Genomic DNA, 14356 nt, shown 5'->3' with positions numbered 1-14356 from the left:
TATATTTTAATTTAAATCACGTCACATTTTAAATCTATAATAAATTTCCATATAATTAAGCAATATTACAATATTAATTTAATTTTTTTATAATTTTTAAATTAAAATTTTATTTTTAATATTTTTATCTATATCATACATTTAACATTAAAATGAAAAACTAAATAATAACATTAAAATGAATAGTTAAGTAATAAGATATTCACTCAAATTAAACTTACAAAATATTAATTTATTTAAACTTATCCTAAATCACATCCTAAGCTTGCATTGAATCATATCTCTACTTTAAAACATTCACTCAAATTACACAAAACAATAACTTTAGCTTAAACTTGCATGCACTAAATCACATTTTAAATTTACTTGCTTTAAATCATATCTTAGCTTTAAAGTATTAATTTACTTAAATTTATACTAAATCATAATTTCACAACTTAATCAAATACTCATTCAAATTATATTTATAAAATATTAATTTACATCAACTTAAGCTAAATCACACATTAAACTTGCACTATATTTACATCTTAACTTTAAAACATTAATTTACTTATATTTACACCAAATCACATCTCATCTTAAATTACACCAAATCACATCTTAATTTTCATTAGAAAACCTTCCATATGATGGAGTAATATTACAATATGATTAACAAAATGCATTCATATTAACAAGTTGATGCAATCAGACTTTTACCGAGAAAAAAGAAACCAGCCTGAATGGCATGGCAGATGCTTTTATACAAAACTAGTGCTTGATATTTATGAGCAGCCCTCATTCAGAGTTACCATTTCCAGAAAACATTAGAGCCACATTTGTATTTGTCCTTTCCCTCGCACTCCAATTTCAGATCTTCCGACAAAAATGGCACATTCTGTCAAATATACCAAGTTAGATCTTACCATTTTTTGGTTTATTTATATTTATATATAAAACTAATAGGTATTTTTATTTTAATAATAAGTTTAAAAATTTAAAACGTATAAATTAGATATATAAGATTTAAAACTAAATTAATTGTTTAACCTCGCTTATATCTATCAGATTTTTAAATAACAAACAGAAAAAATAAATAATCTAAAAATAAAAATAAATACTTAAATAACAAAGCAGAAAAATGAATAACATAAGGATGGCAGTAAATACTTACCTTGATCCTGGCCAGATCTTGGCAGCCAGTGAAATTGTAAGGGACTTGGCATGTGCCAAACTGGACTGTGTAGGCACGGGCGACGTTTGCTCCGCTTGTTACCAATCTCTTCTTGTCGTTCAACGCCTGTTAGGTAGGCAGGACCAACAGAATTGAAAGATTTAGGTTTGTCAGGTGTAATCTTTTTTATTTTTTTGTTTATGGAAAATAAAGTAATTATATTTTAAATGGTTGCAGATTTTAGAATTTTTTTTGAAATTTTATAAGTTTGAACACAAATCAAACAATTTCATCATTTTTTTAATAAATTCTAAAATCTTTCATCAATATAAGAATGGAATGGTTGTAATTATATGAAATGTTGATGGGATAGTCATAAAGAAGTGTTATTTCTGACTTTTAAGTGAAGTGTGATATTTAGTATATTAGTTGTTTAATTTTGAAATGTGATATTTAGTATATTATTGGTTTAATTTTTTGTTTTTTAAAAGAAAATTTGATTTGATAAGATGAATTTTGATGATTAGATAAATTTATAGTTAATTAGATTTTTTAGTATGTCTTTTCTTTTAGCACAAAAACAACTATTTCTCTAAGATTTGATCTTGGGTGACTTTGCTAAAAAAAGTTCGTCTTCAACTAATTATGCTAGTAAAACATAACACTATTATTATTATTATTTTAAACTTATTCACAACTTTATAAAAACAAATGATTATAAGTTAAACCTAATTAGATTATAAATATGGTAAATATTCTAAAATCTGTGATCTAAATTGTTTATCAAACCTTACTCCTATCCCTAGTTGCAATCATTATAACCTTCTCAATCTATAAAACAAGTCAACTCTACCATTTTAACCATTTTTGATAAAATTTCGAACAAAACCCATTAAAAATATATACCTAATGCAAGCATTTTTGATAAAATTTTGAACAAAACCCATTAAAAATATATACCTAATACAAGCATTTTTGATAAAATTTTGAACAAAACCCATTAAAAATATATACCTAATACAAGCAGAAACCTAATAGAAAATCGTTTTCATTGCTTAATAAATCTCAGAGTAAAATTTACAAAATATTCCAACCTTATTAGCAGTGCTCTTCACTAACAGATCATCCACCAAGCCAGCGTTGGCACTTCCAGAGGTGGCCATGGCCGATAGTAGCGCTGCGCCGAGCCCTATCACCGCTGCTCTCCTCCCATTGGGGTTGCCAGACGACGATTCAGCTCTGATAACTAGTCTTCGACTGCCCAACTTGGGTGAGGGCACCGATGCTTTCAAAGGGTTGCCCTCTGCATGGGCTCCGAGACCAAGATGAGTGACAGCAGTAATAGAAGAGGGCGCAGTTGCCAGCATGCCTCCAGCCATGGCTCTCGATTTCTCCTCGTTTCTGGTCCTTAGTTCACAAATCCAAACGAGTATTTCACTTTGTCAATTCCTATCTCTACGATTCTTTCTATTGGCTACCCGGCTGTGGATAATATGTCACGATAGAACGAATAGATAAGATGAGATTTCCATCTAACGAATAGGATTATATTAATTTTCTTTTATATCTTTTATAGCCTATTCGTTGTAGCCACTAATTTTTGATGAGTGTTTTCACTTCACATTTTATACATATATCATTGAAAATTTAATAAATAGTTTTTACCACCAGTATAGATTTATTTTAAGTTTGGATGTATTACAAAAATAATTTTTTTAAATGCAAATTTCTTTCTAACATAATATTTGGGTAAATTTCACTGCAATGGGGTGACATAATGTGGCGAATTAAATGAGGCTAGGTGAAGGGAGGTTACTCCTATAGTTTTTTTTGATAATTCATAATGATCTATAGAGACAAGTGGAGGGAAGGGTCACAGACACCTTGAAACTTTGAGAGAAAGGTCGTGTTGTCTATTGTTTGGGAGGTGGCTTGCCTCCAACATTTTGTCTGTCTGGTTATGAGAGAATTGGAAGGTGGCAAAGGGATCATCATGTATGCATAGGCCGCCACCCTGTGCATGCCGAGTAATCTGACCGTTGCAGGGAGGAATGTGCTTGATGCGTGGTGGGGCGGTTGTTCGAGTGGACTCACGGTTCTGAGTTTCAAACTCTGGGACCTTGGTGCAAGCTGGCATGGAGAACTTCCTCAAGTTTGGCTGGTTGTGGTGGAGTGAGACTCTCCAACTCAATATAGTTGTGATTAACCAAAGGAAGGGACAAATTCTTCGGGTCTATCTTGTAAGTATAAATGCACTTTGTCTTCGTTATGTTAGACGATCGTCAAATTCACCAAGGTTTACTCGTTTAAGTGCTCAGTGTTTCTTAGTGAATTGTTAGAAGCATCATGTGGTTTCCACTATGGAGTTGGATCTGTGATTTTCCTTGAGTTTGAGAGTGGGAGTTTGAATATCTAGGTCTTGGGATTTCCTCTTGGAAAGAATTTCACTCTAGTTGAGCCCTAGTGGCGACCTAGGTTTTTGGAGGGCACAAGTACTATAATTTTGTGGTTTGGCCCAATTATGTTGGAGGGGTTCCAGGTAGTGTATTATTGCAAGGATATGACCCTGATAAGCACCGATGCCTGGGGGGTGGTGTTTTTTTGGTGTTGATGACTGGAGCCCTCTCAAGGTATGTTTCATTATAGAGGGGGAGTGCGAAATGGTGGAACTCCTCGTGGGGATATGGTGGGTCATGGCGGTAGGGTGGGTGCTGCTGATGACAAAGTAGGCGAGGATGCAAGGTTTGCTAGCAAATTGGTTCAAGAGAATTTTCTTTCTCCCATTCCAGTGATAGAACCTCCACCTCTAGAGTCATTGGACATACTGTTGCAAAATATAACAACACCACTGATAGATCTGGGGCGGTGGCGACACGAGGACCAGAACGAGATAATTTCCTTCATGAATGATATCCAACAAAACCAATGGAACTTGCTAGACATAATGGCTTTTCTTTGGAGGAGTCAAAGACATACTCATGAAAGGTTAGACTTGTTAGAGGGCATGATTTTTATATTTAGTAATTTAAAAAAAAAAATTAATTACACTTTTTTTACAAGTTTACTAATTATACGTTTTAAAATATCATGGCTAAGAAATATGAATGATTATTATTTAAATTATTATTATTATTATTATTTGTAAGCTTGGTAAGTGTACATCTTCATTGTTATGAAACCAGCTCACAAAAAGATAGAAAAGAGAGATCAACGCCTTAGAATTCAGCCTCTTCGAGGGGGCAACCTCCTTTACATTACATAAATGAACAATTCTTGGATGATACAAATGAAAAAACCTCCTTTCTATATATAGGAGTCTAAGGAGTCACAATATAATCCAGCCGACCTAACAATAATAATATAAAGCCACAAAAATAACAATAGAGGGATTCTATGGGGCACAGAAATAACAATATGGGGGTAATAGGGGCACAACAATATAAATAAGGGGTATAACTACAATAGTAATGGGGTAATCACTAGTATTATAGGGACCCAACATGCCCCTCTCCTTCAAAAAAGTGTTGTCCTCAACGCTTGAGTAGTTCTGGATACTTCTGCATAAAATTCTCATCCTCCCATGTGGAATCTTCAGCGGATAAGTTCTTCCACTTGATAAGATACTCTGAAATTGATCGATTTCGTAGCTGTCGAGTTCTTGTTTCTGTGACTGCTTCCGGTTCCAATATAATTTTTCCTTCCTCGTCAAGTTCTGGCAATATTGTTTGAACTGGGAGCTTGTCGCCTATAACCTTCTTTAAACATGAAACATGGAAAACTGGGTGCAATCGAGAAGCTGCAGGAAGCTCCAATTTGTATGCCATAGTACCAATCTTTTGCAACACCTTGTACGGACCATAATACTTTGGTGATAATTTATTATCCTTCTTAGCTTGCTTTAGGGACATTTGCTTATATGGTTGTAGCCGTAGGAATACCCAATCACCTACATCAAAACTTCTTTCACTGCGATGTTGATCTGCCTGTTGTTTCATTCTATTTTGTGCCAACACGAGGTTATCCTTTAAGAGTTGGAGGACTTGTTGTTGATGTTCGATGTGATGTTCCACTGCCTGAACCTTAGAATTTTCTCTTAAATATGATGTGATGGATGGTGGTTGATACCCATAAAGTGCCATAAATGGGGTCATTTTTGTTGCTGTATGGAAGGAAGTGTTATACCACCATTCAGCCAGAGGCAACCATTTGACCCATTGTGTCTGTTTATCAGATACAAAGCAACGAAGATATCCTTCCAAACATTTGTTTACTATCTCAGTTTGCCCATCAGATTGAGGATGATAAGATGAGCTATGAGCTAACTGAGTACCAAGACAAGAAAATAATTCTGTCCAAAAATTTCCAGTGAAAATGGGATCTCTGTCACTTACAATAATCTTTGGGTTTCCATGTAGCTTTTGAACTGTTTCCATAAATGCAGTAGAAACTGTACTGGCTTTAAATGGATGTGATAATGCACAAAAGTGTGCATACTTGGTAAGTCTGTCAACTACCACCATGATGACACTCTTTCCCTCAGACTTGGGTAAACCTGTGATAAAATCCATTGAAACCTCCTCCCAACGTTGGCTTGGAATGGATAAAGGTTGTAATAGACCCGGTGTCTTAATTGTTTCAACTTTATTTTGTTGGCAAACCAAACATTCCGCCACAAACTTTTGAATATCTGATTTAAGGCCATCCCAAAAAAATTCCTTCTTAACCCTGTGGTAAGTTTTTAAAAATCCTGAGTGCCCTCCTAAGGGAGAAGTGTGCAATTCCATAAGAATCTTTTGTTTTAGCTGGGAATTCTTACAGAGGTATAAGCGATCTTTGTACCATAACGAATCATTTTTCCAGCTAAATGTATCAGAAGTACTGGAATCTTGTTGTAGCTTTCGAATAAGTGCCCACACTTCTTCGTCATTCTTCCATTCCTCCTTTGCTTCGTTTATCCAATCTGGTTGGATAATAGAAATGGCACACAACAATGCTTCCACATCCTCATCCTTTCTTGAGAGTGCATCTGCCACCACATTTTGCTTCCCTTTTTTGTAGATGATTTCAAAGTCATAACCCAACATCTTTGTGACCCACTTTTGTTGCTCTTCAGAGGATAATCTTTGTTCTAAAAAGTATTTAAGGCTATCATGATCCGTTTTTACCTTGAAGTGTCTTCCCATTAGGTAGGGTCGCCATTTCTTAAGTGCATGGAGTATTGCCAACATTTCCTTCTCATAAATAGCTTTGCTTAAAAACTTTCCCTTGATTGGACGACTTTCAAAAGCAATGGGTCTTTCATCTTGCATTAGAACAACACCAATTCCATTTCCTGAAGCATCACATTCCACAATAAAGGTTTTTGTGAAGTCCGGTGTAGCTAAGACCGGTGCTTGGCACATTGCCTCTTTAAGATGTTCAAAGGCCTTTGTTGCTTCCGGAGTCCATGAAAATGAATCTTTCTTCAATAATGTTGTTAGAGGTGCTGCTATTCTCCCATAATTCTTAACAAACTTGCGATAATACCCTGTCAACCCAAGAAATCCTCGCAGATGCTTTATGGATGTGGGGATTTTCCATTCCTTAATGGCTTTAATTTTGCTAGGGTCTACCTTAACTCCTTCATGAGATACAATATGACCCAAATATTCCACCTCCTGGACTCCAAAGAAACATTTGGATCTTTTTGCATATAATTGTTTCTCCTCCAATAGTTGTAGCACCTTGTCAACATGTTCAACATGATCCTTCCAAGACTTGTTGTAGATTAGTATATCATCAAAAAATACTAACACAAATTTTCTAAGGAATGGTTTGAAAATTGAATTCATCAAACCTTGAAATGTTGAAGGTGCATTGGTAAGGCCAAAAGGCATGACCAAAAATTCATAATGACCCTCATGAGTTCTAAATGCCGTTTTCGGAATGTCTTCAATCTTCATTCTGATTTGATGATATCCCGAACGAAGATCCAACTTGGTGAAGTAAATTGATCCATGCAATTCATCCAGTAATTCATCAATGACAGGAATGGGGAACTTATCTTTAATAGTGAGCTTGTTGAGCTCCCTATAATCTGGACACATGCGCCATGATCCATCCTTCTTGTGCACCAATACTACTGGAGCTGAGAAAGAACTTTGACTCGGTTGAATTATACCAGCCTCTAGCATTTCTGCAACCATACGTTCAATTTCACTTTTTTGGACATAGGGATATCTGTACGGCCTGATGTTTGGAGGAACACTTCCTGGAATCAGATGAATAGCATGATCATGATCACGCATAGGTGGGAGACCTTTGGGAGTCTCAAATACCTTGGAATGATTGTCCAGGACTTTTTGGAGATCTGGAGAAATAGATGATTCCAATGTGGAAACATCTAGCGAACATAATTGTGCAATTACACCTCTTTGCTCCTTTTTTAGAAGCTTTGTCATGCCATTAGAGCTGATTATCTTTCCTGGTTTCCCTGCAATACCCCTTAATTCAACTTCCTTTCCTTCCACAGAAAATTTCATGAAAAGTTCTTGAAAATTAAAAGCTATTGTACCCAAGGATTGTAGCCATTGGACTCCTAGTACAACATCAGCACCTCCCATTGGAATGGAAAGCATTGGGCTAGTCAATACATATTCTCCCATGGATAGCTTGATATTATGGCACTTTCCAGAACAATTTATTGTTCCTCCATTTGCAATCATCACTTGACACTCTGGTGCTGGATATAGGAAGCAATTCAATTCTTTTGCTACCCTACAATGAATAAAATTGTGGGTGCTTCCTGAATCAATCAACACTATTACCTTTTTCTTCTTGATTTGTCCTTCTATCTTGATGGTTTGAGGAGTGGTAATTCCCGCCAATGCATTACAAGATATGGTCGGATTTATTTGTTCTTCATCTAGGCTTTGTTCCTGGAATATATCCTCTTCTTTTGACCTTTCTTGCTCCTTTTCTTCTTCCTCTTCACAATCTATGTAGAATAATTTCTTCTCAGCACACTTATGACCTTTTGTGTATTTGCTATCACAATTGTAACAAAGCCCTTTTGCTCTTTTTTCTTCCAATTGTTGTGGTGTCAACCTTGTAGGTTGTGGAAGACTATGGGCAACAACACTTCCGTCTTTATAGTTGTGAATGGTATGCTTCCTAGTTGCCATAATTTTGCTTTCCATTTTTCTTGCTAACCTGAATGCCTTCTCTAATGAATCAGGTTCCCAAAGGCGCACATCATGTTGGATATTATCCTTTAAAGACCCTATGAACACATCAATCCTATGCTCCTCTGGAATATCTTTTACCCTTATGTTCAATTTTTGGAACTCCTCAATGTGCTCCATTATTGAACCCTTTTGTTTGAGACTTATCAATTGGCTAAAAAAAGTGTTGCTTTTTGTATCCTCATAATGTGCTATCAATTCTTCCGTAAAAATTGCCCAAGTGATAAATTGTTTACGAGAACAAAGCCATTGATACCATACAAACTGATTTGGTTCCAAATATAAAGTTGCCATACGTACCTTTTGTGTGTTTTGCACATTATTGAGATCGAAGAATTGCTCCATCTGTAATATCCATGTGGCGGGATCCTTGCCATCAAACTTCCTCATATCGATTTTTGGAACATGGTGAGTCTTCGATCCAACATTAGAGTCTATGGAATCATGATTAACATTTCTTTTGTTCTCATCATGAGTTTCCTTTAGTACTCTTTCACCATTAGTGACCATTTCTTGTAGCAACTTATCCATCTTATCATCCATGCCATCAATTTTGGCGTCCATGCCATTCACCTTAGCTTCCATGCCATCCATCTTAGCTTCTACACCTTTCTTTAAACCGTCCATCTTAGCTTCTACATCTTTCCTTAAACCATCCATTTTAGATTCTGTTGCTTTTTGTGCAAGTGACATTTGTTGCACTTGTTCTTGTAATTTTGATATATCATGTAGCATTTCTTCTTCTTCTTCATGAGTCATGCTAGAGCTTTCAGGTTCCTTACTAGGTGTTTGCATTTTCTTTCCTCGGGGCATCAGTTACCGATAATAATGCTCTACTATGCCCTTTGAATTCCTTCAAAATAAATTTTCAAACCAAGCTTAAGCAAAAATTAAAGAAAATCTACACACCTTTTTTCACTTTGTAGGAGCTCGATATTGCCTCTGATGTATCTCTGTATTTCTGATCATCTAGTTCTGAATTTGTGACCTGTAGTAGCCCTCTGTGTCCTCTTTCCAATGCCACAAGTCTGACCCAAATTGGATTCTCCAAGGAAGAGTTATGCGAAATCTCCCACAGTGACTTGATTATAGACTAGTTCAGTAGAGCGAACTTGTACGACGTGCCACGTGTCACTGTTTCAACCTTTGACTCTGAAAAATATATAAAAGAAACTACAGTCCGTCCTCTTTTTGTACTTCTTACGAAATTTCAATCCGATGCTCAGAAAGAAAGTTATGACGATTTTCCCCAGGTCACCTGTTTTGAATGTAATTCAGGAGTCTGCAAAAAGACCAACTTCCTCAGATCATATCTCCGAAAATATCACGCGAAAAACTCTGAAATTTGGACCCAAGGTTCAGCGCGATTTCTTCTCAAATGGGTTTTTTTTGCGACTTCTGAAACGTCACAGAAAAAAAGTTATAGCAAAAATGCCACGATGACCTGTTTGGAGCAGCGAAACCCTAGAATCCAAAGCTCTGATACCAAATGTTATGAAACCAGCTCACAAAAAGATAGAAAAGAGAGATCCACGCCTTAGAATTCAGCCTCTTCGAGGGGGCAACCTCCTTTACATTACATAAATGAACAATTCTTGAATGATACAAATGACAAAACCTCCTTTCTATATATAGGAGTCTAAGAGTCACAATATAATCCAGCCGACCTAACAATAATAATATAAAGCCACAAAAATAATAATAGAGGGATTCTATGGGGCACAGAAATAACAATATGTGGGTAATAGGGGCACAACAATATAAATAAGGGGTATAACTACAATAGTAATGGGGTAATCACTAGTATTATAGGGACCCAACATTCATCATGTCCAATATATCATGGCTAAGAAATATGAATGATTATTATTTAAATTATTATTATTATTATTATTTGTAAGCTTGGTAGGTCTACATCTTCATCATGTCCAATATATCACCCTGATCGGGGCGGGGAATTGAACCGATGACTTCACATCAAAGAGTGCCTTAACAGGGCACCCGATTATGTCTATGCAAGACCCCGTGGACATTATTTAAATTATTTTAATATAAAGACATATTATGGTTTTTTCTTGGAAAATATTGTTTGTGATTTTATTAATAAAAATAAAATTATAATATAATGAATTGAATTGAATAGATTTATTAATTTTATTACTTTGTGTACTTTTTATTACTAAATTATGTTTTATTATTGTTATGAAGTCTTATTATTGTTATTCTTCATTTTACAGACAGTACAATATCTCTCCTTTATTGAGTAGACATTTAGATATTTACATTCCCGCGCTACATCTCCACCATATTGGATTGTAAAGAACCTTTCTAAATATTTATAAATTTGAATTCTATAATTTGCAAAATTTGAATGTTCAAAATTTTTGTAAAATTTTAAATCATATTGTCCAAAGTTTAGTAAAAAATGTCCAAACATTCATTAATTAAACTATGTCATCAAATTATACCTCTCACTTTTAATACGATTTATTTGATTTTCTTTACCAATATAAAAGTATAAAATTCATGTTTAATCTCTGTAAATTAGATTGTATATATATATTTTTTATTTTTTATATTCAATATATTAAAAAAAACATATTTCAATTCCAAAAGATAGATCACAACTACACCACCACCTAAATTTTAGTGTGCATCTCATTCTTTTTGTGCAAATATTGTGTTCTCGCTATTATCTTATGCAAATTTTGAATGATTCTTCTATTTATGTATCCAAGTCCATGTGAAAATTTACATAAACTTTAAAGGCTTTTAAAAATAATGAAGGAATTATATATGCTTATGTTTATGTTAATAGGCATGTCTATTTTGGAATAGGACTTTCAGAATTTTAATTTAATTATTAATAATTATTAGGAGGATGGTAATAATTTAATCACCATATAATATTCTAGATTAATCTTAGTAGTATATATAAATTAAAGGATGAGATTTATTTCCAAAGTAGTTATGCATTTCTTTCCCTTTTAATCAAATTCATTAATTAAAAAAAAAGTCATATGAACAAGTGCCATATGAAATTATAATATTCAAAAAGATTAAATAGATTATACATGTACTAAAGAATGGGCCAGATAGGCCATTAGGATGAATTGTGAAACCAAAATGCAAAATAAACTGAAGCTTAGCAAAAGATTGAGTTGAGGGATCAGAGTCGGTGGCAGAAACCTAAATGGTGGAAACCTAAATGGGGTCCTCATTATTGCCAATGGCGCAACCTATTGGGGGAGGAATGACAAGATGCTACCCAATGTGGCACAAACGCTTATCCATGTCCCTCATGTGATGACGTAGATGCTTCAGAGAGTGTAGGATGTCTCCCCGGTGCTCAAAACGGTATATCATAGTTCTACCAAGGAGAAAATTCAAATGCCAATATAGGTCAATGGTGTACATGTACTAGTTAAAATGACCTCACATGTGTCCAACATTTGACACCCATTCAACCAATTTGGCAAGCACTATGTCTAAAATTTGTTGTTGTTCAGAAGCCCATTCACGTTCCATATAAGTTTACTCTTCCTGGATGGTCCCGTGGTGAGATCTCAAAACCTATAAATTGGTTCCTCCAGTCGATCACGGGCATGTGTGTGTCCCCAATAAACTCTCTCTTGCTAGTAAGTTACCCCTCGGTAGACATGTGCTCATTGACGAGGCATAGTGAAATGTCAAGAAAGTGAGTGGACAAGCGATAGGCTCAGGGAGGAGTGCTATGTAAGGAGGAGAAGGGGCTCAATAGTAGGGAGTTGGATGAAGCCAGAAGTTAGAGGAGGGGATGATAGTCAACTTTCTATGGGAAAGAAATGTTAGTGCAAGGGAGAACATGGAGGAAGATGCTAAGGCTACCGTAGGAATCTAGAAAAAGGAAACAAGATCTTGTGAATGATGGATAAAAGGAGGAGTACAAACCCTTAGGAGAAGACCAAGAAGTACAAGGAGAGCGACTAGCGAAAATGTAGGGTAGAGAAGTAATAGTTAAAAATTCAAAATCATAAACAAAAATTGGGAAGAGGGATGAATAAAAACCAGAGACAATTAAGATGGATCCCGCTAAAGAGGTCCAATGCCCAAAAGAACTATTAACCGACATGCAAAAGGAACTTGTATCGTGAGCCACACCATGGGAAACAACATGTGCACTAGTTTTACTATGAAATGGAAATAACAGAACTGAGACGATAAATTGGGAGGCCAATTGGAAAGTTCCACTAAGTCCTCGATTGAGGAAGGGAGACTAGTTATTCATAAAACAATCGAATAAGACCTAAATTCAATATACATGACAAGTTGGCCTAAGTTCACAAACATGGGCTGGCTAGAGTCCCCGATTTGTGCTGACAAAAGCCAAAATAAATGTTCTAGGAAAGGGGAATAGATACCCTTCCAGTCCAAATGAGAATATCACCATGTGGGGGAGATCCATGAGTCGAATATAATGAAATCAGTCACTGCATGAGTGGGGATGTGATAGTCCCGTTGAGACAACAAAAATTCAATGATGTGATAATGCTCGGGCTTGGGATTGATGCTCCTATGGCCAGCTTGCCTTAGGCAAGACCTTGAGAGCATGACAGCCATAAAGACTCATTATGGGGGTGTGCCACCATGTCTCTCGATCACTTGGCCAGATGGAGCAGTGGTAGATCCCCCCCCCCCCCCCCCCCCCCTCCGCATTTGTACTAAAGATACCCCATCTGAGACGAAGGATGGACGTTGAGAATATGTCACTATATTATTTTATTATTTTTAAAATAATTTCAAAGTGAATATTGAACAATAAGAAATCACAATCTCACTTAAAACTATAGAGTGAGGGTCAATAAAATAATATTCATAGGCAGGTAGCCATTACGACAATATTTATCATCATGATGTCACTCACATGCAATTGAATTTGGGTGAGGGAAATAACAATCATTCTTCCCAACCACCCGAGATAACCCCAGTTGACAATTTAATTATCAATAATTATTAGGTGGATCATATGGATTTAACCTCAACAAACTATTACAGAGTATTTATAGTAGTATACAAAAATCAAAGGTTGATATTTATCTCCAAAGTAGTTATGCCCTTTTTGGCCTTTTAAATTAAATTGGTTAATTAAAAAAAATATCATATGAAGTGAGTTATGGTTTTTAGGCACGTGGTATTGATAAGCCATCACATTCTAATAAAGTCTATTTACAAATTAAGAATTGCCATGGTAAAGTGGAGCTAAATCTCCATGGTTAAGAATCTTGTTCCATGGTTTTTGCACTGAGAGGCGCATTTGATAGTGTAGTATGAGGGTGATGTGTGATTCCATCTATGCTCAACTTGGAGTTGGCACATGTCCACATATATATACACACACACACACACACACACACACACACACATATATATATATATAGTTAGTAAGAAAAAAACATTTCCTAAAACAAAATGAATTATTTAACATTTGAAATAAATATTTAGTGATTTTGGATTATGAAAATAAAAATAAAAATTATTATTTAAGTTTTAATTAATTATTTTTCATAATTAACCATTTAAAATTTAGATTATTTTAATTCTTTAAAAACAAGGCTATTTTTATTTGTATGTTTTATTAATATCTAATATCCAGAGTTATTATGGATCTTAGGCTAGAATATGATCCCGCAATCATGTTAATATTGATCAAATAACATTATCATTATAATTCACTCTAAGACTGGAAGCTTTTTATGGTTTTTGCATCCTCCATTTTCATCCACTGTCCTATATCATGGCACCTCCATGGGTGGGAGAGGGGGGGAGGAGGTGGCCCATTCTTCTGGAATATGGTAGTGAATAAAATGCACCCATCAATAGAGAATCCTGTGAAACCTTTAGATATTGTGATGCCTAGCAACAAGCGCCCTCTAACATCAAAATCCATGAGTCCTCTATTGCATCTTCAGGAAATCAGTTAGGTCCTGCTACCAATGGA

General features: G+C 35.2%; 1 protein-coding gene across 1 annotated transcript; it reads right to left on the bottom strand.

Moving 5' to 3' along the window:
* Positions 1-581: 581 nt before the first annotated feature.
* LOC149239758 (photosystem I reaction center subunit N, chloroplastic-like) lies at positions 582-2618 on the bottom strand. Its single transcript, XM_089373520.1, has 3 exons — positions 2251-2618; positions 1157-1282; positions 582-880 (listed from the first exon to the last, which is right to left on the bottom strand). The coding sequence occupies exons 1-3, from the start codon at positions 2533-2535 to the stop codon at positions 791-793; spliced, it is 501 nt and encodes a 166-aa protein (XP_089229646.1). The 5' UTR covers positions 2536-2618; the 3' UTR covers positions 582-790.
* Between the last annotated feature and the right edge of the window lie 11738 nt (positions 2619-14356).

The sequence above is a fragment of the Pinus tabuliformis genome, chromosome 8, assembly GCF_031772625.1.
Source record: "Pinus tabuliformis cultivar Carrire ecotype Pingquan chromosome 8, CPIR1, whole genome shotgun sequence".
Taxonomy (NCBI): domain Eukaryota; kingdom Viridiplantae; phylum Streptophyta; class Pinopsida; order Pinales; family Pinaceae; genus Pinus; species Pinus tabuliformis.
Note: the sequence above shows the minus strand (reverse complement) of the source record. Positions and strands in the feature narration are given on the sequence as shown.

What these genes read in the sequence shown, in the direction of transcription:
- LOC149239758 (XM_089373520.1), bottom strand. Translation starts at nt 2,535, where the DNA reads ATGGCTGGAGGCATGCTGGCAACTGCGCCCTCTTCTATTACTGCTGTC. An exon ending in TGAAGAGCACTGCTAATAAG is followed by an intron (nt 1,283 to 2,250) that starts GTTGGAATATTT and finishes CCTACCTAACAG; the next exon opens with GCGTTGAACGACAAGAAGAG. An exon ending in AAGATCTGGCCAGGATCAAG is followed by an intron (nt 881 to 1,156) that starts GTAAGTATTTAC and finishes TATATTTGACAG; the next exon opens with AATGTGCCATTTTTGTCGGA.